Source organism: Onychostoma macrolepis, chromosome 03, assembly GCF_012432095.1.
Source record: "Onychostoma macrolepis isolate SWU-2019 chromosome 03, ASM1243209v1, whole genome shotgun sequence".
In the NCBI taxonomy this organism is placed as follows: Eukaryota; Metazoa; Chordata; class Actinopteri; order Cypriniformes; family Cyprinidae; genus Onychostoma; species Onychostoma macrolepis.
In genome coordinates this window covers 32,982,698-33,008,168 of record NC_081157.1, presented here as the reverse complement: position 1 = coordinate 33,008,168, position 25,471 = coordinate 32,982,698, and the positions used below count along the sequence as shown (strand labels likewise).

At 37.1% G+C, this 25,471-nt stretch overlaps 1 protein-coding gene across 16 annotated transcripts in view; it reads right to left on the bottom strand.

Moving 5' to 3' along the window:
• caskin1 (CASK interacting protein 1) overlaps positions 1-25,471 on the bottom strand; it is a 94,254-nt gene that overhangs the window by 10,584 nt on the left and 58,199 nt on the right. For 4 of the 16 annotated variants that reach the window (XM_058771886.1, XM_058771881.1, XM_058771887.1 and 1 more), the window contains exons 3-14: positions 14,140-14,237; positions 13,771-13,916; positions 12,343-12,438; positions 12,106-12,236; positions 5,935-6,043; positions 5,442-5,562; positions 5,244-5,338; positions 4,134-4,281; positions 2,519-2,749; positions 2,219-2,245; positions 633-737; positions 15-130 (exon numbers count right to left, since the gene is read on the bottom strand). In XM_058771886.1, coding sequence (XP_058627869.1) covers positions 15-130; positions 633-737; positions 2,219-2,245; positions 2,519-2,749; positions 4,134-4,281; positions 5,244-5,338; positions 5,442-5,562; positions 5,935-6,043; positions 12,106-12,236; positions 12,343-12,438; positions 13,771-13,916; positions 14,140-14,237 — 1,423 coding nt within the window. The remainder of the gene's footprint in view (positions 1-14; positions 131-632; positions 738-2,218; positions 2,246-2,518; positions 2,750-4,133; positions 4,282-5,243; positions 5,339-5,441; positions 5,563-5,934; positions 6,044-12,105; positions 12,237-12,342; positions 12,439-13,770; positions 13,917-14,139; positions 14,238-25,471) is intronic. The other 12 variants (XM_058771883.1, XM_058771889.1, XM_058771898.1 and 9 more) reach the window with 9 other exon arrangements.

Here is a 25,471-nt window from a genome sequence, read left to right as displayed (position 1 = left end):
GTCAGACAGCTTACCTTGACTCCCTCTGCCTGTGCATGAAGGATACTGCTGCTGCCTGCGCTCTGTCCACTACCAGAGGATCGGGCACTGGCCACACTGCCTGAACTGCCCACACTACTGCGGTCTCCACCTGGAACAACAAGCCCCCAGGAAACACACACACACAAAAACAAACACAGTCAGCCCAGTCGGACCACACCACCCCGAAACCCTCCAATCACACAACTATGAACTTCCCCTCTGCAATGCACTGATCTGATACACTGGATGACAGAGACTTACATAACAATGGTGACCAAAGACCAGGTGACTGATGACACACGACATGTTAGCATAGTCACTAACACAAACAAACTCAGGACCACGCTGCCTTCATTGAAAATGCGGTTTGCAAACATGGCTACAGACATATCTGTGGATTGTCTGTACGCGTGTTCTTGACGGAACGACTTAACGGATGCTGCTCTAACAGAGCGAATGAGAGCCTTTCAATGCGCCTACACGCCTGCAGTTGAGGAGGTTTCTGAGGTCAGGCGTACAGCAGCTGCACCGGGAGCGTGGCAAAGCAGGGGGAATCATGAGAGAAGAAGAAGAGGAGGAGGAAGAGGAAGAGGGGGCAGCCCTGCTGTTACCTGCCACAGGCTTGCGCAGCACCCAGATCTCCTCGCTGCTGCCGCCCTGGGGACCACCGGCTGGGGTGGGTGAGCCATGTGGACTGGACTCTGAGCCGCGAGAACCTTTAACACAGAAACCATCATTAACTGTGCCCTGGCTTGGCCACCTGCCCGATCAGAAGTTTTCTGGACAGGTCAGGCAAGAGGACAGCTAAACTATGTCTAAACTATGCCGCTTTAGCAGTCTGCTTGACTGCAAGCCTCTCTCTCCCTTTCAAACACACTCGCAAGGGAAGCACGCATATATATACTGTATATCTAACACAAATATATATGAACATTTATATACAGAGGCACATGAAATATAAAAGAAGAAACATGTACTGTATATATGTGTATATACATATATATATGCCTTGATTTACACATACACATAGGTATGACATATATAATATATGCAGAGATATATAATTATATATGTAAATAGTTATAACAACAAAAGGTGTTGCAGTGCATTACAGGAGCATAGTTCATTAGGATTCTAAAGCCATCAAACCACAAATGTACAATACTGTGTTCATATACAAATAAACGCAATGACATCTTACAGTACCTGTCTCTAATCAAAGAAGAGTCTCACCAGACTTTTTAAAAAATATTGTTAAAGGGAAAGTCTACCTAAAAATGTAAATTCTGTCATCATTTATTCACCCTCATGTCTTTTTTGTGAATACAAGACATTTTTTTTTTAATGTTTATGTCCATACAATGAAAGTCACTCACCATAGTTGATTTGGACACCACTGACACATTGTATGAACCAAAACACACCATTTCACAGAATCTTCTTTTGTGTTTCACAGAAGAGAGAAAGTCATACAGGTTTGAAACGACATGAGGGTGAATAATGATATCAATCTTCATTTTTGGGTGAACTATCCCTTTAGGGTTTGTTTCACAATTACCAGGCCCAGACAGAATGTGCAGATTTATTTCACCATTTTAAAGGGAAAAAATCAGCGTAATTCTTCATAATGGATTTAAACATCGTGTTAAAGGGAACTGAAAGTACAAAACTTCCATTAGTAGCTGAAAGTATATCCAGACTGTTCAAATTCTGAGGCCACTGATTCCACATGAGCCTGATGACTACTGATCACTTACAACTAAAACAGACATAAACATATTCCAATTTACGACAACCCAGAGCACATAAGAATAGCAACATGCTCCATAACAATATCAAAGTTTGGTTTGATACACAATCGCTGAAAGGATCAGAGTTAGTATATGAATGGACAGATCAGTGCAGTTGAGACGAAGGAGAGATGAAACAGACAGATGTTCATTGACGGCACACACACAGACTGATGTTGTGCAGAGATGCAGGTATGGAGAGGTGAGAGGCTGGCTGTGCATTCCCTGCTGGTCACGTGTAAAAGAGAGAACGAGTGAAGGGGGCAGTGGAGCGAATCCCAGGTGTGGTCATCACAGAGAGGGAAAACGTAGCAAAGTTCAGGGAGATTTAGGAGTAAAAGAGGAGAGATAACAGCTTCAACAAAGAGAGGCCGTGAACCTCTTTTGTGCTGGTTAAATGAACTTACTAGCCAAATCTTGGTCATTCTTGGACTCTAAAAAAAAAAAAATCAACAACCAAAATAATGTCAGAAAATAAAATTTTAATTAAATGTAAATAAGGAAAAATTCAGAAATAATAATTTCCAGAAAAATAAATTCAGAAAACTTTAAGGAATTGTTGGAGCTAACTGATTATTATTCGTATTCAGACTATTAAAATGAGAACCACGGTAATTTAACACATTCCTTAAAGCTTTGTGAATAATAATAATAATTCTAAATGATATTAATAATAATACAGTGGAGACAGATTAGGGGATCTGTACCTTGTCCACTGTGCGGCTCTCCTGAGGTGTTTGGGGACCTGTTATAGCCAAAGGAAGTGAAAAGTGGCAGATGGGAATGTGGTGGCGGAGGTGGAGGAGGCGGCAGGATATGAATCTCATGATACGAGTCCCCATTCACCATGGCAACGGCGGGCAACACAGGGCCGCACACCGGCGCACAGAGCTGTATCTTTTGATACTGTTGGGTACAAGTGACTGTACTCCATGAACCTAGATACGACAACACAGCAACCACCACCACCACAACAAACAAAACAATTACACATAAGAGAGGGAAAACAAATTAACCCAACACAAAAATCACAACCAATCACAAAATTCAAAACAGCAAAACCATAAAACACAAATCAAAAGGAAGAAACGCTTGTTTTATATTTCAAGCTATTCAGTGTGAATGGAGCGAAATGCATGTAACTATATCATCTTCAAGATGTCGATTGATATTTATATACATACATATATATATATATATTTGAAATAGAAGCAATGTGTGGAAATGCAAGGTTAGTGAATGAATTGGAAATGAGCTGGTGCTTTGAGTGAAATGAAAGGTCTCATTCTGTAAGTGCCTGAGCAGAAATAGAGTGATCTTCTCAAATGAGAAGTTTAGTATGCACGACTCTTTTCAGTAAGTCTGTGTGTGGGTGGCCGTGCGAGTGCGCAATTTGACCATTTATGTTCACTGTGAGCACAGCAGGACTTAGTAGAGGGCTTGTTGGAGATGAGAACTCTCCTCCTTTCACTAATTACATAAATATAACAGATATTACATCCGTTACAGTATGTTTATAAAAGCTACAATTTCAGTAAATAAGGGACAAAAAAAAAGGACCTGAAATATTCTAAAGCACAAAAAGTGGGGCACAAAAACGTGGATAGAGTGGAGGAGACCGAGCAGCAGATGTAGACACAGACATGGATACTTAGTGAAGCATGAGACACAATGAACACATAGATTAGTCCCCTGCTGTCATTCCCAAACAGAGCCATAGACCGGACATAAACCCTCTGGATGGAAAGAGCGCACTTTATGGATCATAGAAATCTGCACGGGTACACAGAAAAGTCTTCTGCTGCCCAAACATTCTTCCTATGAGTGACAAGCTAAAAATATCTTTAAGGTCATGTTTAACGGGTCTTCTCTTCTCTTCTCTTCTCTGATACCATCAGCCTCAAAATTCATTTCTCTAACATGGATAAAGAGGTACTTGTTGGCCAATGTGAACTAAGAAGAAAATCTAGATGCCCACTATTAGATGACCAGCAGAGGGCGCAATCCAATGAGTTCTGCTGTTCTGTCTACATTTGGATGGAGACCTAGCTAATATCTGAGGCACTATTATCAGCAGATCCCTTTCTAACAGCATAAATTGCTGTATATACTGAGCAATAGGAGATCAGAAAAGAGCTAAAGATGCTCCACATTTGCCCTGTTTTTGTTGCCACAAAAGCAGATGGCCCTGGCTGGCTCTCATTCCAGTGCACATGAGCAGCATGAACACCTGGCTGTAAACAGAATCAGGGTCATGTGAGTTTAGCAGCATTACTTGTGCATCTGTGAGTGCGTGAGGTCTCAGTAAGAGGCAGCACTGACCCGCCTGTTGTCCTCTCTTACCCGCAGCCCCAGGCCTCTTACTGATCACTTCCACCAAGCTGGAGGGGAAGTAGCCCACTCTGTCATTTCCTGTGCGGTTATCATGGATGCAGCCCTTCCACCTCCCATCTGAATGTTGCTCCAGAACCTATATAAGTAATGAATCATCTACAATCAATCTACATCACCTTTAATACTTTGTAATGCCAAAATTAAGTGCAAACTTAAAATCAGGATCTTAACTTAAAATCGGGTTAACGTCATTTAAAATCTTGTGTTAAAGAATGTTACAGAAATGTAGAAATTCCAAATGTTATTTTTATGTTAATTTTTATTGTAAATGATACATTCAAAAGTGTAGCGTTGCTGAGATTTTTTTTTTAATTAATTTTTTTATTTTTATTTTTGAATGAATGAATAAATGAATGAAACATTTCTTATTATCTTATCTATTATTTGTCATTATTATCGCAATATTATTTATTATTTCCTGGACTTGACTTTCACTTTTTTGGCATTTGTTAGGCATTTTTCAAACCATATGAAAAATAAACAGATACTTAACTAAATACGCCTAGAATAAAATAAATAGAATAAATGTCCATAAATAATAACAATTTAAAAAATAACAATTTTAAATGTAAAACATTTTTTAAGCAATTTTGTGACTTTCTGACTTCTTTTTTTTTCTTTTTTCTGACTTCTGACCTTTGTTCTGAGTCCTTGAAAACTTCTGAACTTAATGAAATTAGACCATTCCATTAGAGTCTGATATATCATACTATAGAGTAAGAAGAGATCATATAGTATCATATAAGCTGATGCATTTATCTAAATTATTTTTGAAAGTCTGGGGGAAAACACAGTCAACAGCACCCTCTGTTGACAAATTCTGAAAGTACACTGAACAATCTACCATTATTTCAAAAGGATTAATTTAGAATTTTTATGCAGTCAAAATTGACCTAAGACATTCAATGTGAATTTTTAAAAACGTCTACATATTTAACACAGTTTGAATTTTAATAATGCATGGGAGTAAAACAAATTGACTTCAAACTAGCTTCAAATATTCATAATTTGTTTTAGAGCAGGTCTTCTGAATATTACCGTGATAACATCTCCAGCCTTTATATTAAGGCTAGTCAGGTCGTAATTGTTACAGTAGTCCTTCAGTGCCCTGACCTGCAAGGCTGCTGAGGCATCTGCATTGAGATAAACAGATATAACTTGCATAAGCTACTACACATCACATATGAATATATATATAAAAACACAAACACGTATAAATAAGTGATATATATTTACCCTTTTTCTTACCTCGCAGCATCTGCTTGATCTCTCGGCTGGCCTGTGTAGCAGTGAACTGATAGACGATGTCTAATGCTGTCTGGCTGTATGTGTTCCTCACTGTTGCATTGATGCCACTCTGTAGGGTGAATTTAGATAACAGGTTGTATGAGAAAACAGACCAGATTAGTCTACTCTGTCTGGCCACTTCCAACCAATTCACTAATCAAAATCATTTAAACCTAACAGCCCAAATCTGAGGGAAACCACCATATCATTGAAACTGCTAGTTTGAACCTAAATGGGCGGACTGTTTGCTAGCAAAGTTGGTTTAAGACATTTATGTAACACTTAATAATCAGAGTTATCACAAACATGGGTTGATGAGTCAGTCAGTTAATTAAATGTTGCTGCTTTTTCTCAATGATAAATTAGAGGTTTTATTTTATTTGTCTCCACTGCGCACTTAAATTCCCCTCAGGGATCAATAGCAGTTACTCTGTAAACTTACATCCAGCAGGAGGCGCACCACATCAGTCTTCCCACACAGCGCAGCCTCATGCAGGGCAGTGCCCGCTTTGGTCTGCCTGTTGATGTCGATACCGGCCTGGATCAGCAATCTATTAAGAAAGGACAAAATTAGTAACTAGTTTGACTCTCCCACGGAAAAGCGCTGTGATCAAACTGCTTACATCTGACTCCGAATTCATGCATAGATAATCATTCTCAAATAAACTTGTTATTGTCCTCAAGTGATCATCTTCCTGATGAGATTTTTTTGCAATATTACCCAGATGGCTGTGCTGTACATTATTCTGCTTATTATACAGCTACTTACAAAATAAATAAACACACATTAATTATTGAAGTTACTGAATTGCTTTATTATGTGTGAAAAAAAGAAAAGTAAAAGAGAGTGTAGGTGCCAAGTAGAGTTTAGTGTCATTATATAGGCTACCACAGCACTGTAATTTTTATTCATATATATATATATGTATATATATATATATACATATATATATATGAATAAAAATTACATCAAAAGTCAATTACATATTCTTTAAAAGTGGGGCAGAGGGTGTTATTATGTTTCCATTTATTTCCTTTGATAACATCCTTTGCATCATCATCATCCTGTACATGCTAGACTTTTTTCTAATTATGTTACATTATGTAAAAGTAAATAAGTGTCTTCCCCGTCTAACCCTACTATTGTATATTAAACTGCAAAATTGCCCAAAACCCCCAAATCAGCCTCCCGAAGATTGAACAGCCTCTATTAAATAGAGCACGACCTTCTGACACTAGAGTAAATTCAATTATGGCAGCAGGACATCAGCAAACACAGGTGGCCTGAGTCATGGCTACAGAGAGGAGGATGGGAAACAGGGTGAGAGGACTTGGCCCTGGCACTGCATCAGACACCTCCCCCTATAATTAGCCGCCAAAATGACCTGTTTTAGCTTCACATAATGCCCTCTCGTGCTCGACCTCTCTAGGAAAATGCAGCAGATTAAATAACATATTGACTGGTTGGGTGTGCACACACTGGTCCAATTCTGTGCTGAGCCGTCACTTAACATCAGCCCACATTGGAAAAACACTTTCTGCTAGTGGGCAAATGGCCACATCCATCTGTGTTAATTAAAGGTATGAGAGCATTAACACACGTACATGACACTGAGTTTAGGAGACAGCATTTTAATATGAAGGTAACAGCTTTGGTAAAAGGTGTCATGATCCATTTCTTTCACAGATATGAACAACAAATGAAGCCTGCTTTCATATTTTCCCTCACTGCATCAATCTATTTAGGGCCGGCCAATGCGTACGGCCTTTTGGGGTTACTGGATTAATGATGTAATTAACAGCCTTGCGATAGCCCGCGCTCTGTTGCTGTAACCTGCACAGTCACATGGCCTATAATTAGCTCCAGCTGATCAGAGCTGAAGAGAGAGACGGAGATGTGGGTGATATGTGGGCACATGTGACAAGGGAGGGCTGCTGTCCGTGGGTCTTATTCTAATGTGCGACACAGCAACACTTACAATCTAGCCAGGCTAATTAACGATGAGTGTCAAATGTGCAGTGACAGACCTGGTGATCACATGGAGATGTTTGAGCCCCTTTTGTAGTCTTTATGAGACATTGATCAATCTAGTGCCAAATAGCTTGTCATTTTATATTTTGTTGGTAATGTTCTTCAAGGTTTGAAATCAAGAATTCATGTCACCAAGGTTAAAAGCTCAAAAACAGATTACTGAGCAGTCCAATCCAGCATGCAAGATGATATAAAGAAAATTTTAATTTGTTTTTATTTATATTAGTATAGTATATTTATAATATTATATTTTAAGATGCAGCAGGAAAGATGAACTCTGCAACTAATGTTTTTGCATGTTATAGCATGCTTAGTGATAGAAGCTTTCTTTTAACTGCGCAAAACATTCAGCACTCAAGTGAACAACGTGTCCCTGGATAACTCAGTTCATTGCTCCTCTTTTGAAGTTTTGAACAAAAACAGTAAGACAGAAAAATATTCGGGCTAAACTGTGAATTGCTTACATCTTCATACTGCATGGTTTTTAGATATAATACAATAATTCTGATTTGATGCTAAAGTTTGACTGGGAAGTCTATTTAAAATTCAGTTTCTTTCTTTTTTTTTTTTTTTTTAGATCAAACCTTATGTTCTGGTTTGACTACAGATGTAAAATAAAGCAATTCTAGTTAGTGGTTATCAATTGCATCAATAGGCCCCATGACACATAAAAGCCTCTTGTGGAGGAAATGATTACATTTTATGTGCTCTTTTTTGATATTTTGATTTAACCTAGTATTGGTTATTATTAAAGCAGCATTAAGTTGATTTTGGACTGTTTTATTTTAGTATCATTGAGATCCTATTATAGTTTTTATTATTTAGTTTTACTATTTTGAATTAGTTTTTTATTTTAATATTTTGTTTTCATTTGCAGTTCAATTAAAGTTTTAGTAATTTTGTTGTGGGCTTTATTAGTATTGTTTTAAATGAATAATATATGGCAAAACAGATGTTTTTTTTAAATTTCAGTTTTAGTTTTAGTGTTTTAGTACATAAGGTAAAATTAAATAAAAATGAGAAATGTTTCCTTGGAAACTAGTTGAAATCATTTTTATTTTGTTTCAGTTAACATTTATTTTATTCACATATCAAAAAGTTTTTTTTTTTAAGGTTTAAGTTTTAATCAACTACAATAACTCTGGCAAGAACTGTCTATAGCTACACCAAGCTTAAACAAAATAAAGCCCAGCATGAAGTGATATTTACACCAAGCCAGCCCTTGACCTAAAAAGAGTTTGACACCCCTGCACTAGAATATACACTGACATACAGTCACATGCTGACATCTGTATTGACACCTAGTATTGATCCTTATTGGCAACTGCACTGATAGTCCTGTTAACTACAGGGCTTGAGACTGAGCCTATTCATGTATCGTCATAATCATAACCAGAGGGTTTAAATTAAAAAAGGCAAGCAATACATAATACAATTAGTTTTATACATACAGTATATCAATCAAATAAGGAACATGTGGGTGTATGATGCAGTGATTAATGTGTCAGTCTGATTGTTGTCCAATAAAATGTCTGACATGCAGTGTAGCATTAGGATGGTACAAAGGCAGGACAGTGCAGAACACCTCTGATCTTCCTCTCATCTCTGTCTGATAATGAAGGAGGTCTGGCTCTGGCTGTCACAATGATGGATGGCAGTGTGTTGTTTTAGGAAGTGGATGGGGCCTGGCAAACCCAGAGGAATATGGCTGGGGACGTGCACACTCAACCGTGCTCATGCTAGCAGAGGAAAGATGGAAAGATGCCCTTCATCACAAGCAGGTGCAGCTGTCTGCACACAGATACAGCAGGTGATGCTGAGGACATGGCTTGTCCAGTGTCTCGCTTGAGTTTGTATGTCGATGCACAAAATGCATAGCTGAGCTGAAATCTGGAGCGATAGATTTCTCGTCCAATGTAAATAGTTGCATGAAGACCTCTGGGCATTTGTATAATAATGCAGTGGGAAGTCACATGATAATTGACTTACAGCTCATCAAAGAGTTTCTTTAATTAGCTGATTTCTAAGCTCCAGGCCAGTTCTGATAATACTCAGATCTCATCACACGCACACAGAAAGATCAATGACTCAATGAAAATGGGTGTGGAAATGAATGGTGAGATGAAACATGAAGTTATATGTCTTATAATACTGAGCAAAGCAGTGGCAAAAAAAAAATATAAATAAAATAAAATAAAATAATGGATCCCATTCAAAAATCAAGTGACCACATATCCCTTTTCCCAAGACATGTCCTGCTTGGGATTTATAAATTGCCTAAAATGTCCAGGTTTTGGCCTTGTTTTCCAATTAACATGCTCTCTACAGTCCTCATACATGATATGTAAGCGTATTTGTATTGCTTTAACCATTCTCTGCAAATCCCACCTTCTTTGCACCAAAGATTGGTTGAATATGAACAACGTCTGCATGCAATTGGTAAAACTACTTTTCAGTTATGCAAGTATTAAAAAAAAAACAAGAAAACAAAGCCAAAACCCAGACATTTTCAGCAATTTAGAAATCCCGGCCAGAACATGACCTGGAAAAAGAGATGATATATGGTTACCCTTCTAAACTACGGCAGAGTTTTTGTGGAATTATTTGAAAACAATTGGTTTTGCAATTCTGTTTGGTGCCAGTAGAGCAGAAATGGCTTTGTTGAACATGACGTGATATATGGATACTGTAGCACATATTAAGTGACTGACTGTTTTCCCTTCTCTCTCATGAGTGGCAGTAAATCCAGCACTTCTGACCTGCACACGCTGCCTGCATCATCATCACACGCTCATTGGCTGCTCATTAGCATCAGTGAGAGCGCGTCTGTTTGCAGAGTCTCACTTCATCAAGCACATGGATCCATTAACACTCAAACACACACGTCACATCATACCAATGGCTCATAAAGTCAACTTGCATTAGTATAATGTAGGCTTTTCCCTTCACCCTATACATTTCCATCCCAGAGCTCCAGTCCATGCTACAATGTTTGATTATGTTTATGACCATGAATAGAACAACTTTTTTAGCTCTTAAAATAAAAAAGTGCTGGTTCAGTTAAAATGCAGAGCTATTCAAGGAACAACATAAATGATCCTATTGTTAAATCAGTATCTTTGTCTTGCTTTCCTTGTTGTCCAGTTTGAACTCTCATTCTGACGGCACCCATTCACTGCAGAGGATAAACTGTGAACGTGATGCAATGCTAAATTTCTCCAAATCTGTTCCGATGAAGAAACAAACTGGCCCGAGGGTGAGTCAATCCTCAGCGAATGTTTATTTTTAGGAGAACTATTCTATTAAAATTCAGTTATGTATTATGGCTTGACAAATGAAGACTGTAGCTTGACCATGCAAAAACCTGCAAAAAGCTTGATTATAACTGCAGATGTAAAAACACTTACTGAGGAGGTAAATATTTCAGTCGCCTGCCTAAAATAAGCACACGTGTGAATACACAAACAAGACATAATTGTATTAGTGCTCTCTTGATAAATTATTCAACTTATAATTTCACTCAAACTTTCCTGTCCCATCCCAGAACTGCTACATGTTTTAGTCAATACACACAAATTTCTGAGTCTGGCTACAGCTAAATTTACAAACCAGCATATGCTGGTTAGGTATGTTTTGAAGAATGGAAGCTGGTTTGAGCTGGTTTAAGCTGGTCCTAAGCAACTACCTCCTGCTCAGGACCAGCTTATAACCAGCTCAGGACCACCTTAAACCAGCTAAAACCAGCTGCCATGCTTCAAAGCATACCAAACCAGCATATTCTGGGTTTTTTTCAACAGGATCTCTTGGTGTTGATGCCACAAAGAGAATATGGATTATTTCTTATGCCGTGCTGCTGTGGACTGTGAATCAGGCTTAGATATGACAGGAAATATATTTCCTTTCGCACAAACAACAGGTTTGCAGATGTGTTACGAGAGGTTCCTACGTGTGATGTATCATAGCCCGTAATATATGAGGCGCAAATCCTGCCAGCAGCTCATGAAAAACATGCACTAATAAAAAACATGCACTCTTTATGTTAAAGAATTTTAGAACGAACATGTTCATTTCTACATTCCACATTAACATTTTTAACAACATTCTAGTTGTATAAATTAACTTTAATCAATATATTGATGTGTATTATGTATTGTGAACGGACATGAATTTGTTAATACTACTACTATTACTATTGCTGCTACTACTAATAATAATCAATAAATTAATTGAAACATACAATATTGAACTACTGTATGTTACTTAAAAATGAACCTAGATTCATAAAAAATGTGAAAATATTTAGCTTCTTGTTAATTCATGACACCGAACTAATGTAATCGAAACCTTATTGTAAAGTGTGAAATGTTGTTATAAAGTTTTCTTATCCCAAGAGGTTTTAGTGGCTTGAAAACGTGACCTGATTTACTTTCAGTGTCTGGTAAACAGAAGTGTAACATCGACCCGGCACAGGCAGTCTGAGATCTGGAAAAGCACACTAGAGGTGTGACTTCTATTTTTAGAAAAGCATTCGAGCCATGCATCCTGTCTTTCCATCTTAGTCTCGGGGCTCTGAATGCTCACCTGATGATGTCGATGTGTCCGTTCTTGGCAGCGAGATGCAGCGGGCTGGTGCCGTTGGGATCAGTCGAGTCTCCGGGCTTGGGCTCCAACAAAGCTGCACACATGTTACTGCTCAGTAGCAGCTGGACCACCTGCAGAGCAAACAGACGATCATACACACACACAAAAGCCAATTAGAGACAGGAAAAAGATGTAGTAGTAATTTGACAGTGACCAAAAAAGCAGCATGTGACTCACCCCAACCCGGCCGAATTCACAAGCCAGGTCCAGCGGGGTCTTCCCAGCATTGTCCACTATGCAGGGGTTTGACTGGTGCTGCAGAAGCATCTCAGACTGTAAACAGGCAACCAGCTGTTAGTTCTTTTCTTAGGATTTGAATATATTACTACAATATCGGTTACCAGCCGATATTATCTTATACTGCACATATATTCCATTATAATGGAATAGAATAGAATAAATATTTACATTTAATATTTTATAACTTATATATAACTTATTTCAACGTATCTGTCAACAGGGGATATATTGGCTGATATTGAAAATATTACTTTCTAAGTACATTTATTTGTTGCTGTCACGTGTGTTCCTGTTAAGTTTCTGTTTGTCCTTATTTGGTTTAGTTCCTGTTCTCATGATTAGTTAATCATCGTTCATTCTGTTCACCTGATCAGAATCCGAGACCCAAAACAGTAATCGGCGCCCCTTCTCCCCATTTGATTTCTGTTTTTTGCCTCTCTTTTTTTTTTAATTTTGATAGGACAGATCAAAGTTGACAGGAAGTGAAGTGGGAGAGAGAGGGGGGATGGGATCGGGAAAGGTCTACGAGCCGGGAGCGCAACGGCGCTGCATGTAAAGTATCTCTATGTTTAATCCTTCCTCGTGCGTTCTTTCTACAACCAAGACCGTGTGACAGTTGTCACCTTTGCAAGAATTATTCAATCTCACAATGTTTTATCGTTACATTTATTTATTAATTAATTATGTTTCTTATTAATTATTTTAGACATTATAGGATACAATTTTGGTCACACTTTATATTAAAGTCTGAAAGTTTATTGTAAATTCTTGCTATTAGCAAACCATTAACTACGTATTTTGCCTCAATAAACTCTTAATTACAGCTTATTAACAGTTAGTAAGGTAATTGTTAAGTTTATGTATTGATTAGGGACGTAGAATATGGTCATGCAGAATATGTGCTTTGTATTAATGGCTTACTGGCATGTTGAACAAAATTATATTTTTGTGCACCCCTACTATATACGCATAATTTCAGAGATGGATGATGGATTCACAAGACTATCAGGACAGTCTGTAAACAGTGCCACACTTCCCATCTCTTTAGTGCCACACAAAACAATGACATATTTCTATCTCATGTTTAAACATTTAAACAAAAACCAAAGTCTTTAAAAGGGAGCTTCTTCACTAAGAGGTAGAAACATTGACAGATAGAAGGAAAAGTGTCTGAATTGTGCCTTTCATTAAATGCATGTGTGTGGGATGATCTAGCTTCAAAGCATTTACTCGTCAGGTTCTGGATCCAAGTTGTCAGTATTCATAACCGCATGCTGGATTTTTTATCATACACCGGTACTAATATGGAGTCTTTGAAAAACAGTGGACATGGTGTTGAAGCAGTGTGTAGCAGTGTGCACTCACTACGTCATAGTGTCCGTGCTGAGCAGCCAGGTGCAGGGGGATCTGACCCTCATCAGACTGACTGTTCACTGAGGAGCCTGACTTCAGTAGCAACTTCATGGGCTCCGACTTTCCCTGCCACGCTGCATAATGCAGAGGCCGCATCCCTGGAATATGAAAGGAAAGACTTTTAATATTACTGCACTGCAAAAAATAAAAAATACATGTTAGACTAAAACACACATGTAGAGTTAAGCCTGTGTCAGGTTGTATGGACGTGAGATCCAAAGCTATACTGTACTTTTTCATCTGTGTGCCAAAACAGGACAAATATATCATTTGAGGGTGCCATTGTAAAGTTAACACTTGACACTGATGTTTATCTGGTACCTTTCTGGTCCCTGATGTCCACTATGGCCTGAGACTCCAGCAGCAGTGATATAACCTCCACATTTCCAGTGAGAGCTGCATGGTGCAGTGGTGAAAATCTGTGAATAACACACATAAAAATAACATAAATGCCAATGCCAATTCCTTTTTTGGATGAGAATTGAGGTAAAAAACAGGATACACAACTTTCATTTGGATTTGAATGCAAGCAAGTAGAATTAAAACGGAATGAATATTTTTTTTAAATCAATAGATAGATAACAGATGTTAATGTCTCTTGCTCTCCTGTGCCTCGCTTCAGCTAGACCACATCAACTGCTTTACAAAGGACTTGGCAGACAATACTGTCAACCACATACACTTGAACTACAAGAACATTCATTAACTTGCACTGAACTGCAAGTCTGAAGTTAATATGAGGAGCCTGTGTTTGCGCTACAGCCTCATTCATCAGTGTGCATGTGTCACTGTGTGTATGTTTGCTCAGCTGTTTTTGATAATAGCAAAGTCTGCCAGTGTAAGAACACGTGATTATATATGAGACAGCAGATTGTGTGTGTCTGTTTGTAAAAACTAGATTTAATCATTCCATCTTGAATTCTGCATCAAAAGCAGCTGTGACTGTCCAAACACAAATGCATATAGCTACAGTGCATCCCAGTCTCCAGCATTTTGACTTATTGAAAAAAAAAAAAAAACAGATCAAAACATTTCAGACTAATTAGATTATGCAGAAAAACACTGCCGCTAAAGGAAAATGAATTAATATAAAAATCATGAACTTCTCAATAATCACTAACAATAGTTCTATTTCTTTGCATTATAAAATTAAAGTACTTTTTTCATTTATAAAAGCAGTACATTTATTTTTTCAGCATGAATCACTATGAGGTTATCAAACAAGTGTGTGTGTGTGTGTGTGTGTGTGTGTGTGTGTGTGTGAGATTGTTTTAACTGTAATATACAATGTATGTATAAAAATACACACATACACACACACACATATACATAAAAGTGTATATTTAACATGTTTATTTTTTAGTATGAATCAGTATGAAAAAGTTTTGTTTAAAAAGTATGTTTATTCCTGACATTTATTCTGGTGCGAATCATGCACACAGCATGCACCTTAGGTGTTTAAAATCATTATATAAAATCAAATATATAATCATTTCAACATACATTGCATTTCTGCACTATATAAAAATGAGAAAATAAATCATTTTAGTTTAGTTTTTATTTAATATATTGAGCAGTTTTCTTCATGGTATTGGACAAATACTTATATAAAGTATACACTTAAATAAATATAAATATATAAATATAAAATATATAAATAATAAATATTATAAAACAAATACTCTAAACAACAGACATTTGTTTGGTTATTTTACATAGAAATATGTGACCTATAATTACATCATCTCTTTTAAGGTGTAAGTGAATAAATTATTAAAATGAATTTCAGCAAAATTCAGATACAATGCTCTCAAATTCAAGTTTTTCAGTAGTTTCATTCAAACAACGCACATATATACAACATATCCTAAACACTGACAGCTAAAACCTTAATAAAGATTTTTGTATATACTGTATATCTATCTGCATCATTTACATCCTTTAGTATTTTCCCACAATGCATTATGATACAGCATGTCCAGAGTGCAGACAGTTCTTCAAAGTGGAGCAGACAAAAAGCCCTCATTGGATTTTCTGTCCCAGCTCGCTCTCTGTGATTGGTGCATGAAATATGCTGTAACCATGGCTACGGTTGTGAGGCTGCCAGTGCAAGCGTGAACGTAAACCCTCGGAGTGCCATGGCTCAGAGCAGAATACTAAATTCACAGGAACCCTGTCTGACCCATCGCTCCCTCTCACTGGCACTATCATGCAGGTCTGCACTGTGCTGCTGCAGCAGAGCATGCTGGGGGATGGGCCGGAAAACCCAATTCTCTCCTCACGTCCCCTGTTTCCCAGGCTCCTCATCACAAGCCAAACAATATTCATTGTCCTCTTCACTCTGTGGCACTTTTTCTATTAGTAGGCCGGATACAGTAAGCCTTGTCTCTTCATATACGTGTGTATGCCTTTCTTTCTTGTGAGGTGAACACACGCCTGACCTACTTTTTCTTAATGAGGGTACTAAAGCCCAAGGCGTTCCCTCCAAAGGAAGCACCATCAGCACTCCTCCATTCACCAGCAGCATGACTGATGAGATTTTGTTTACCACCATCGTCATCATTATCATTATCATCATCATAATGAGAGAGAGTAAATACATTTTTTTTTTTAATGATTAAAAGTGAACTGGAACATAAAATGTGATTTTGTATATGTTTTTGCTTTGGTGAGTATGAGACATAGGAAACTTTAAAACATTCCCGATCTCAAACTTTTAAACAATAATAGTGTATATTAATCACAAGAAATGTGATACTATATGAAATAACGGCCTAGTGAAAAAAAAAATACGAAAATGTATTTTAAATACATTTATTTTATACTAAGTATACTACAAATAAATTAGCATATTTATGTGCTCAACAAAAATAGCCTGCAATTGACCCTTGGCAAGGAGTTTGAGTGACAGGCGATCTGACCAATCATAACACCAAATCTGCCATTTTGACAGGAGAGTAGATTAATGTTGGTGGACTTGAACTTGAAAAATAGTTTATATTGACGTCCTTCCACAGTTGAAACAAGATACTTTCCCAAGTGAAAAATAAATATACTAAAATGTATTTGAAATGTATTTATTTCATTCTAAGTATATAACAAATAGATTTACAAATTTATGTACTTAATAAAAATACCCTTCAATTGTACTTTTGGTATACTAAACTGGTATACTTAAAGTCTGCAAAATTAATAACTGCTTAATGCACTTTAGTTGTGCGTAAGTAGTGCTAAATTCCAACTAAAGATATATTGAAGTATATATGATTGTGCTAAAGTGGAACTATTGCAAGTATACTTCGGGTACACTTTAAATATCTTGCATTTAAAGACTGATATCATTCAAAGATCATACAATACTCATCGATAGTGACATTAAAATACATTTTAAGCTTAATGTTAAGAAATGTGCATTGTGCACAAGTTGTACTCCAAATAAAGTTTAATTATAATTTTTATAAGTGTCGAGCGATATGTCAATAAATATGTTATAAAATAAATGTATTTTAAATATACAGCATTACTTTTTTACTAGGGTATATATATTTTTTCCTTCAATCAATATTTTTCAAATTTGGATCCCAATTTACATATATACTATTTGACTATGACACATAATAGAGACAAACATATTACACATATGTGACATATGTGGGGTATATTGTAGCAATAACCAAAAATACACTGTATGAGTCAAAATTATCGATTTTTCTTTTATGTAAAAAATCATTAGGATATTAAGTAAAGATCATGTTCCATGAAGATATTTTGTAAATGTCTTACCGTAAATATATCAAAACTTTGTTTTTTCTCAATATTTAGATTTTTTTGCACCCTCAGATTCCAGATTTTCAAATAGTATCTCAGCCAAATATTGTCCTATCCTAACAAACCATACATCAATGGAAAGCTTATTTGTTCAGCTTTCAGATGATGGATGTATAAATCTCAATTCCGAAAGATTTTGTGTTCCAGGGTCACATATATGTAGTCCGATATTAAGAGAACAATTGTGCCCTCAAGGCACAAGTTAGCAAATATAACAACTAGTTTTTATTATTTGTAACTATCAGGAGACTCATACTTGTCTGTTCCCTCACAGAAATGTCATAGTACTATTAAGAATTGGCAACCATGTTAAATAAACAAAAAATACATCTGTGTTTCAGCAGATCTATGAAACTACAAGCGCTGAAGACTGTATTATTGACATTTCACTGTTAATTTAAAAGGTGTTTGTTCACATGGAATAAACTGCTACTCATCCATCAGTGATTTCACACACTTGGTTTCTGGCAGCCACATCAGTTGGATCATGGGTAATAATCCAGGCACATTTATTGCTCTACTGGTTCCTCTGCCTCTTAAACATTTATCTCCAACAAAATGCCAAAAACAAGACAATCCTCTGTGTCAGTGCTGGTAATATCCGTTTCTGAAATATCTCAGCTCTACTGTTTCTCAGTTGTTCTTTCTCCATAACACTTTTTTTTTATGAAGGCAGGTTTCATATCGTTTTATTAAAGGGGGAGGCAGCAAAATGACAGTCTCATAAATCAAATTCCCACTATTGCTCCTCTAGTGCTCCCATTTAAGGGAATGATCTCAGATTAGAAAGAACATTAAGCCTCTTATGAGAACACTTTAGATTTATTATCACAAGATGTCTGTTATCTCTATTACCGAAGAGAGCAGTGGCGCAACATATGGATGTCATAATGTGCATATGACATACCAGCAAAATGTTATTTTCTCAATTTGGATTGGCCAAGGTGGTGGGAAAATTGCTGTCGCTGTGTGTTGCTTGGTGACAAGCAAAGCTTGATGCTTTGCCAACAAAGAATAGTTATAAAAGGAACCATATAAAAAAATATATATCTAAACTACCTGGCCAAATTGAGTAGAGATTCACCATTATGGAAATTTGTGAATTTGTGAAGGTAAAACCCGACATATTGACAAACAATGCGGGATCCTATGATCTTACTATACACTTCCGTTGAAAAGTTTGGGGTGGTGGGTACGATTTTTTCAATGTTTTTTTTAATTTTTTTTTTATGGTGAGCATAAAGTCTCTTATGTTCACCAAGGCTGCATTTATTTGATTAAATATAGGCCTATAGTAAAAACTGTAATATTGTAAAATACTATTTAAAACTATTATTTTCTATTGTTATGAATTACAAATGTAATTTATTCCTGTGTTGACAAAGCTGAATTTTCAGCATCATTACTGCAGTCTTCAGTGTCACATGATCCTTCAGAAATCATTTTAATATTCTGATTTGCTTCTCAAGACACATTTCTTATTTATATCAATGTTCAAAACAATTTCTTAATATTTTTGTGGAAACAGTCATACATTTAATAGAATTCAGTTTTATCATCCAAAACCAATATGAATGCAGATATACAGTCATGGCCAAAAATATCGGCACCCTTGCAATTCTGTCAGAAAATGCAACCCTTCTCTCAGAAAATTGTTGCAGTTGCAAATGTTTTGGTACTCACATGGTTATTTTTTTTTTGTTTGCACTGGAACAACACAAAAAACAGAGAAGAAAAGTCAAATCTGATACAATTCCACACAGAACCCAGAAAATGCACTGGACAAAATTATTGGCACCCTTAACTTAATATTTGGTAGCACCCCCTTTGGAAAAAATAACTGAAATCAATTGCGTCCTGTAACCATGAATGAGTTTCTTACACCTCTCTACTGGAATTTTGGTCCAATCTTCTTTTGCAAACTGCTCCAGGTCTTTCAGATTTGAAGGATGCATTCTCCCAACTGCTGTTTTGAGATCTCTCCACTCAGTCTGGACTCATTGCTGGCCATTTCAGATCTCTCCAGCGCTTTGTTTCTGAGTGCTTTTTGAAGTGTGTTTCGGGTCATTGTCCTGCTGGAAGACCCATGACCTCTGGTGGAGACGTAGCTTTCTGACACTGACCACTACGTTGTGCCCCAAAATTCTTCGGTAATCATCAGATTTCATGACACCGTTCACACAGTCAAGGCATCCAGTGCCAGAAGCAGCAAAGCAACCCAAAACATCTTTGAACCTCCACCATGTTTAACTGTAGGGACTGTGTTCTTTTCTTTGAAGGCCTCATTTCTTTTTCTGTAAACAGTGCCATGATGTCCTTTACCAAAAAGCTCTACTTTTGTCTCATTTGTCCACAGTACGTTCTCCCAGAAGGATTGTGGTTTTGTCACATAAGTTTTGGCTTTTTTATGCCTTTGTGTCAGCAGTGGTGTCCTCCTGGGTCTCCTACCATAGCGTCCCTTTCATTCAGATGGCGACGGATAGTACGAGCTGACACTGTTGTACCCTGTGTAATTTTTCATTAATTTTGCTCTTCCGTCCTCGTCCAGGGAGGTTAGCTACAGTGCCATGGGCTGTAAACCTCTTGATGATATTGCTCACAGTGGACACAGGGACATTAAGACCTCTGGAGATGGACTTGTAGCCTTGAGATTGTCCATGTTTTTCCACTATTTTTTCTCTCAAATCCACAGACAACTCTTTACACTTCTTTCTTTTCTCCATGCTCAGTGTGACACACAACACAAAGGTTGAGTCAACTTTTCTCCATTTTAACTGGTTGCAAGTGTGATTACTGTATTGCCCACACCTGTTACTTGCCACAGGTGTGTCTAAATACAAATTACAGGAGCATCACATGTTTCAAAAGCAATTATTTCTCACAATTTTGACAAGGTGCCAATAATTTTGTCCAGTCCATTTTTGAGTTCTGTGTGAAATTTTATCAAGTTTGACTTTTCTTCTCTGTTTTTTTTTTTTGTGTGTTGTTGCAGTGCAAACAATAAGCACGTGAATACCAAAACATTTGCAATTGGAACAATTTTCTGAGAGAAGTGTTGCATTTTCTGACAGAATTGCAAGGGTGCCGATATTTTTGGCCATGACTGTATAATGCATACCTAATATTTAGTCAAATTATAGGCCTATACCAGAACTCTTGCTCATATAAAAAATCGTTAAATTGTTTAAAAAGTGACTTTTATGGTTTCAAAGCAAGTCACAGTGCGGCTTTTTATTTATTTATTTTTTCTGTTATATTGATTGGCATCCATAATAGGAACCCTTAGTATATTAAAAGTCTAAAGATGACGAATTGCATGGAAGAAACTGCAGAGTTGCAGTTCAAGAAATGAAAAGTCATAATTAGCTGATTGGGTTTAGACAGAACAATTAAGGCTTTATTAATGCTCACTGAGCGTGGTAATGAATTCAATAAAAGAACAGCATCATTAATCCTGCTACTGAGTCGTAGCTGCCCAAGCTGTGTGTTTTGAAGACATCAGCAGGTTTATAGATTAGGTAGTTTTTGATCCTCCAAATAAAGTCATTACATTGATTCTCAGCATTACACACATTGAGCATTATCTGCTGAGCTAAAGCTGCATGTTTAATTAGAGAACTGCTGCTCATTTCATGTGGTAGCGACATCATAATGACATGATAATGAACCTGTTTTTTTTGTTTTGTTTTTTTTGAACAAACCATTCTCATTCACTTTCGTACACTGACTCTTATTTCTTATTCACTGAAGTCTATCACTTTTGAAGCCAATGAGACCTTGGTGGCTAACCAAAAACCTCATGATGAAACATTACAAAACTGACTTTTTATAGCTTGCTAAAAGTCACGCTCACCAGTTCACACAATGGAGGAAAAATTACAGATCTGCTTTGTTGTCACACAAATAAAAAAAATAAATAAATAAAAAAAGCATATTAAAACTTTTTTCAGTCATGAACAAATGGCTTGTTAACAAATCAAACTGACTCACTTAAAATCACATTTAAAATCGCATAAAACTGATAATTTGTCACCCTCTACTAGCGTCAATATTTAATCTAAATAAATAAACACTGAATAAATCAACGAATGAATCTAATCATTTTAGTGACAGACTCAAAACACATGAATCCTGGGATGAATCAAATCCCCACCACCAAAATTGGAAATACTCTAAATGTACAAGGGCTAACATGTAGGGGCTGTTTCAGGATTTCAGTCGTCTTACTCAGCTTCTTACCTGAAAATGAGCTGTTGTGGCTGAGAGAATTATTTATTGCTTCAAGAGCCAGGTTAGATTTTTTTAGGGGGCTGGCAGCTATATTAATCTTAGATTTTTATGCGGGCTGAATTGAAGAACGGAGGATGAGGCCTCTACAAACAGAGTCTATCAACCCTATGTTTACCCGGTCATGGAAGACAGACTTTGAATCCACCTGGAAGCAATGGACAAACAGGTCTGGTATGATCTGCAGTCAGTTTGAAAGCTGTTATGGTATGTGATCGAGACAATCACACAGATGTATGTGATGACATAGTAAGATTATCCCAATGAACACAGCTTCACAGCAGATGGCAGTCATGTAGCAATGTTCCTCGAGCTCATTTCAGATACAGCTTATCTCAGAATCCACTGAAAGCCTCCTATTTTGCTGTGTCTCTGCTGGGCCTCAACTCTGACCGCAATGAGAGTGTGTGTTTGTGTGGCTGTCAGTGCCAGTGACCTTCACACTGAGTGCCTGTGGCACTGAGACACATTGCCTTCACAAATCTGTCTAAAACATTGTCACAACAAGCCTTTAAATCAGAGCTTAGTGTGTGCCCCATCTAAAGCGTCTTTGTTTTTATTGTTCCCGCAGATGCCCACCGGAACATTCTACCACACAATCCTCCTATCAGCATCAAGCACCTGACACTCCTCACGCTGTGCTCCTGCTGCTTCTTTCATGCACCTATGATCCTGATGCACCACAAAAACAGATCTGACACAAATACAGATTTAAATACAATGATAATAATAATACATTTTAATTTAATAATTTCTTTCTATTTAAATTATAGATGTTTGTGTGGCATTACTATTCTACTATTCTTAAAAACTCTTCTTCCAGACAAAACTTTACGGCACCATGCTATGGGCAAGAATGATACCTCAAATTATGCAACTTATAGAAGAAAGTGGGTTTTTTCTTGATGATAGAAGAAATGTGGGTTTTTTCTTTTCTTTTGAAATGTAAGGATTTTTTTAAGAAATCAGCCTTATAACTTAGTTTCTTAGCAATGTTGGAACAGGTATAATAAACAGCTATGGCTAACACTGTGTCCTAACCAGATGTGACACGACACTGTGACATGAAATAAAAGTGTCTTTTCCATGTTAATCAGCGTTTTTGTCCTAACCATTTGTAACAGAGACATGCCACGAGTGACAGTGGATTCGATTTTAGAAACGGTTTCTATTTCTGCAACGTTGCGGTTTGAACAACATACATGCTATGACAATGATGATCTCAGGTAATGATTATGTGCTTTATTCAATGTTAAAAGTGTCTGATGTGAGTTTAAATATCATTTTGTGACCTTTATAGCCATACTGACAGTAGATAGTAGATAGTTTACCTCAGATCTTGAGAATAAATGAAAGCAAGCATGAGCATTAAAACTGTGAACTCAATGCAAACCAACAAGCTTTTTCATAAAGATAATCAGTATAATGTTCAAATGGTTTAATAGTTATGAATTAGTTTATAACCTTATGTATTTCATTATGTGCAGTGAGTTTTTAGAGAGCCTGCCCACATGTGCTTCTGTTTGGCTGTAATGTTTGATTAATTTTGTTGCTTCACATAGCTGTGTCACGTGCTCGTGGCTGGAATCCTATTGACTAATCTTATTGGCAAATATTAAAGACTAATTTTACTCTTATAATTTAAATTTAAGACAAAATTTGTAGCTGATCCATGTGCAGCTCTTCAGTGTAACCTTGCCTCTCAGGCTGCGTTTACACTGCAAGTCTTAACGCACAGATCCGATTTTTTGGCCCATCTGTTTACATTCACTTTAGACAAGACTGGTATCCGATATCTGTGTTTACATTAATTCCAGCCCAAAAGGATTGTCTGCAGTGATCGCTTTACTATGCACATGGTAGACCCTCGGGTTTTAAATGGCAGTGCTATTAAAATTATTTATATAATTCACATTGAATGGCCATTATTATTTGCCAGCATGGACAACGGCTCATGGATGTTTTGCAGCACAAAATCTGACTGAACGGATAAAGACCGGAAAATAACGTTAATTTTAATTTGTTAGACTATTTTAGAATTCTTTAGTGAAATAAAGATGATATTTATTTAAATGAATTTGAATTAATTAACGAGAGAGAGAGAGAGCGAGCGAACGCATGCACCGGCACCACGTGTGAGCGAGCGAGTGTTTGTGAACCCTGCTAAAAAAAAGCAATAGAACCCTGCCCAAAACACAATAGAAATTTAATGGTTATAATGGGAATTGTATTGGTTTTAATGGAAACTATAATGGTGTCTACTGGTATGTGATGGATTCTATTGGTGGGACGTTAAATCCTATTGGAAAAATGCCCAAAACACACTACAAAAAGGAACTTTGTAATGGTTTTACTGGAAAAAGCTAATGGTTTATAATGGTATTTTAATGGAAACCATTGGAATTTCTGTGATGGTTTCTATTGGGCTTCTATTGTTTTTTTTAGCAGGGAAGCATTGCGAACAAGCTTTGTCAGTTTAATTAAAAAAACTGCTAAGTTATCACCTCATTGCTGAGAAATATAATGTAGCTTTTAGCTGTTATATTTTCAAAATTCACGGGGCAGGGGTTGACAACCAGCTCCTGAATGTGCAATTTCTTACCAGTTTCCATCTCAATAAAATGCGAGAGCATACAGCACGTCGACATTAAAACACCATTAAAAATATTTATGGGCAAACATGTCGCCCTCGCATTGGGAGTTCTGTGGAGAATAGGATATGTGTGTTTAGACGTACAGTAGGTGGGATGTCCAGATATCGGATGTGCATCCGATTGAAATCCACATTTGGAAGTGGCTCAGGTCGGATGCGAAAAAATCGGATCTCGCGCTGGTTTTTGTGTTTACATGTGTGCAACAATTTTTTGTGCCAGTGTAAACACAGCCTCAGTCACACAGGGTGCGAGATATTAAAGTGATCGCAGGAGAGGGTGATGTCTGACTGTCATTTCAAGGCTAGAAGGACCACCACTCATCCAACTGGCAGTTTAACCTCAGAAAACAGGGATCATCCCGCACTCCATTTTCTCACTGCTGCTGCTCTATTTTCCACTCAGCAGACAACATAATTTCATCTCTGCTTAGAAAGCAACAGTCTATGGAGAAGGAATTAATGTGTGAGTCATTTATCTCGCTGATACAAATATGAGCTCGGCCTGAGGAAGGCTGCTGTAAATACTGTACATGGAGTGTGTGAGGATTCGGGCTACGTGGAGGTATTCGTCGGTTTAGAGTTACAGCTTTCATTTCCTTAAAACCCATGAAGCAGAGCTGTGATGATGAATGCCACCGTTGTTCAGTGACAGTGATCAATAGAAGAGATTTTTTAATTATTCTGCCGGTTTCACAGCTTGACAGACTACAGCAAAATAAAACAGCCTTTGATCGATGGATCTCTGAGCTCAAAGCAGGACAGGCCCCTGCTGTATTTTTGGGTCATTTGAAAAAGTCTAACTATGTTGTTGTGATTGGTGTAAGGATAGTTTTGTAAGATGATGTTTGTGTATTTGCACCTGGCTACATATGTGTTTGAGAGTGC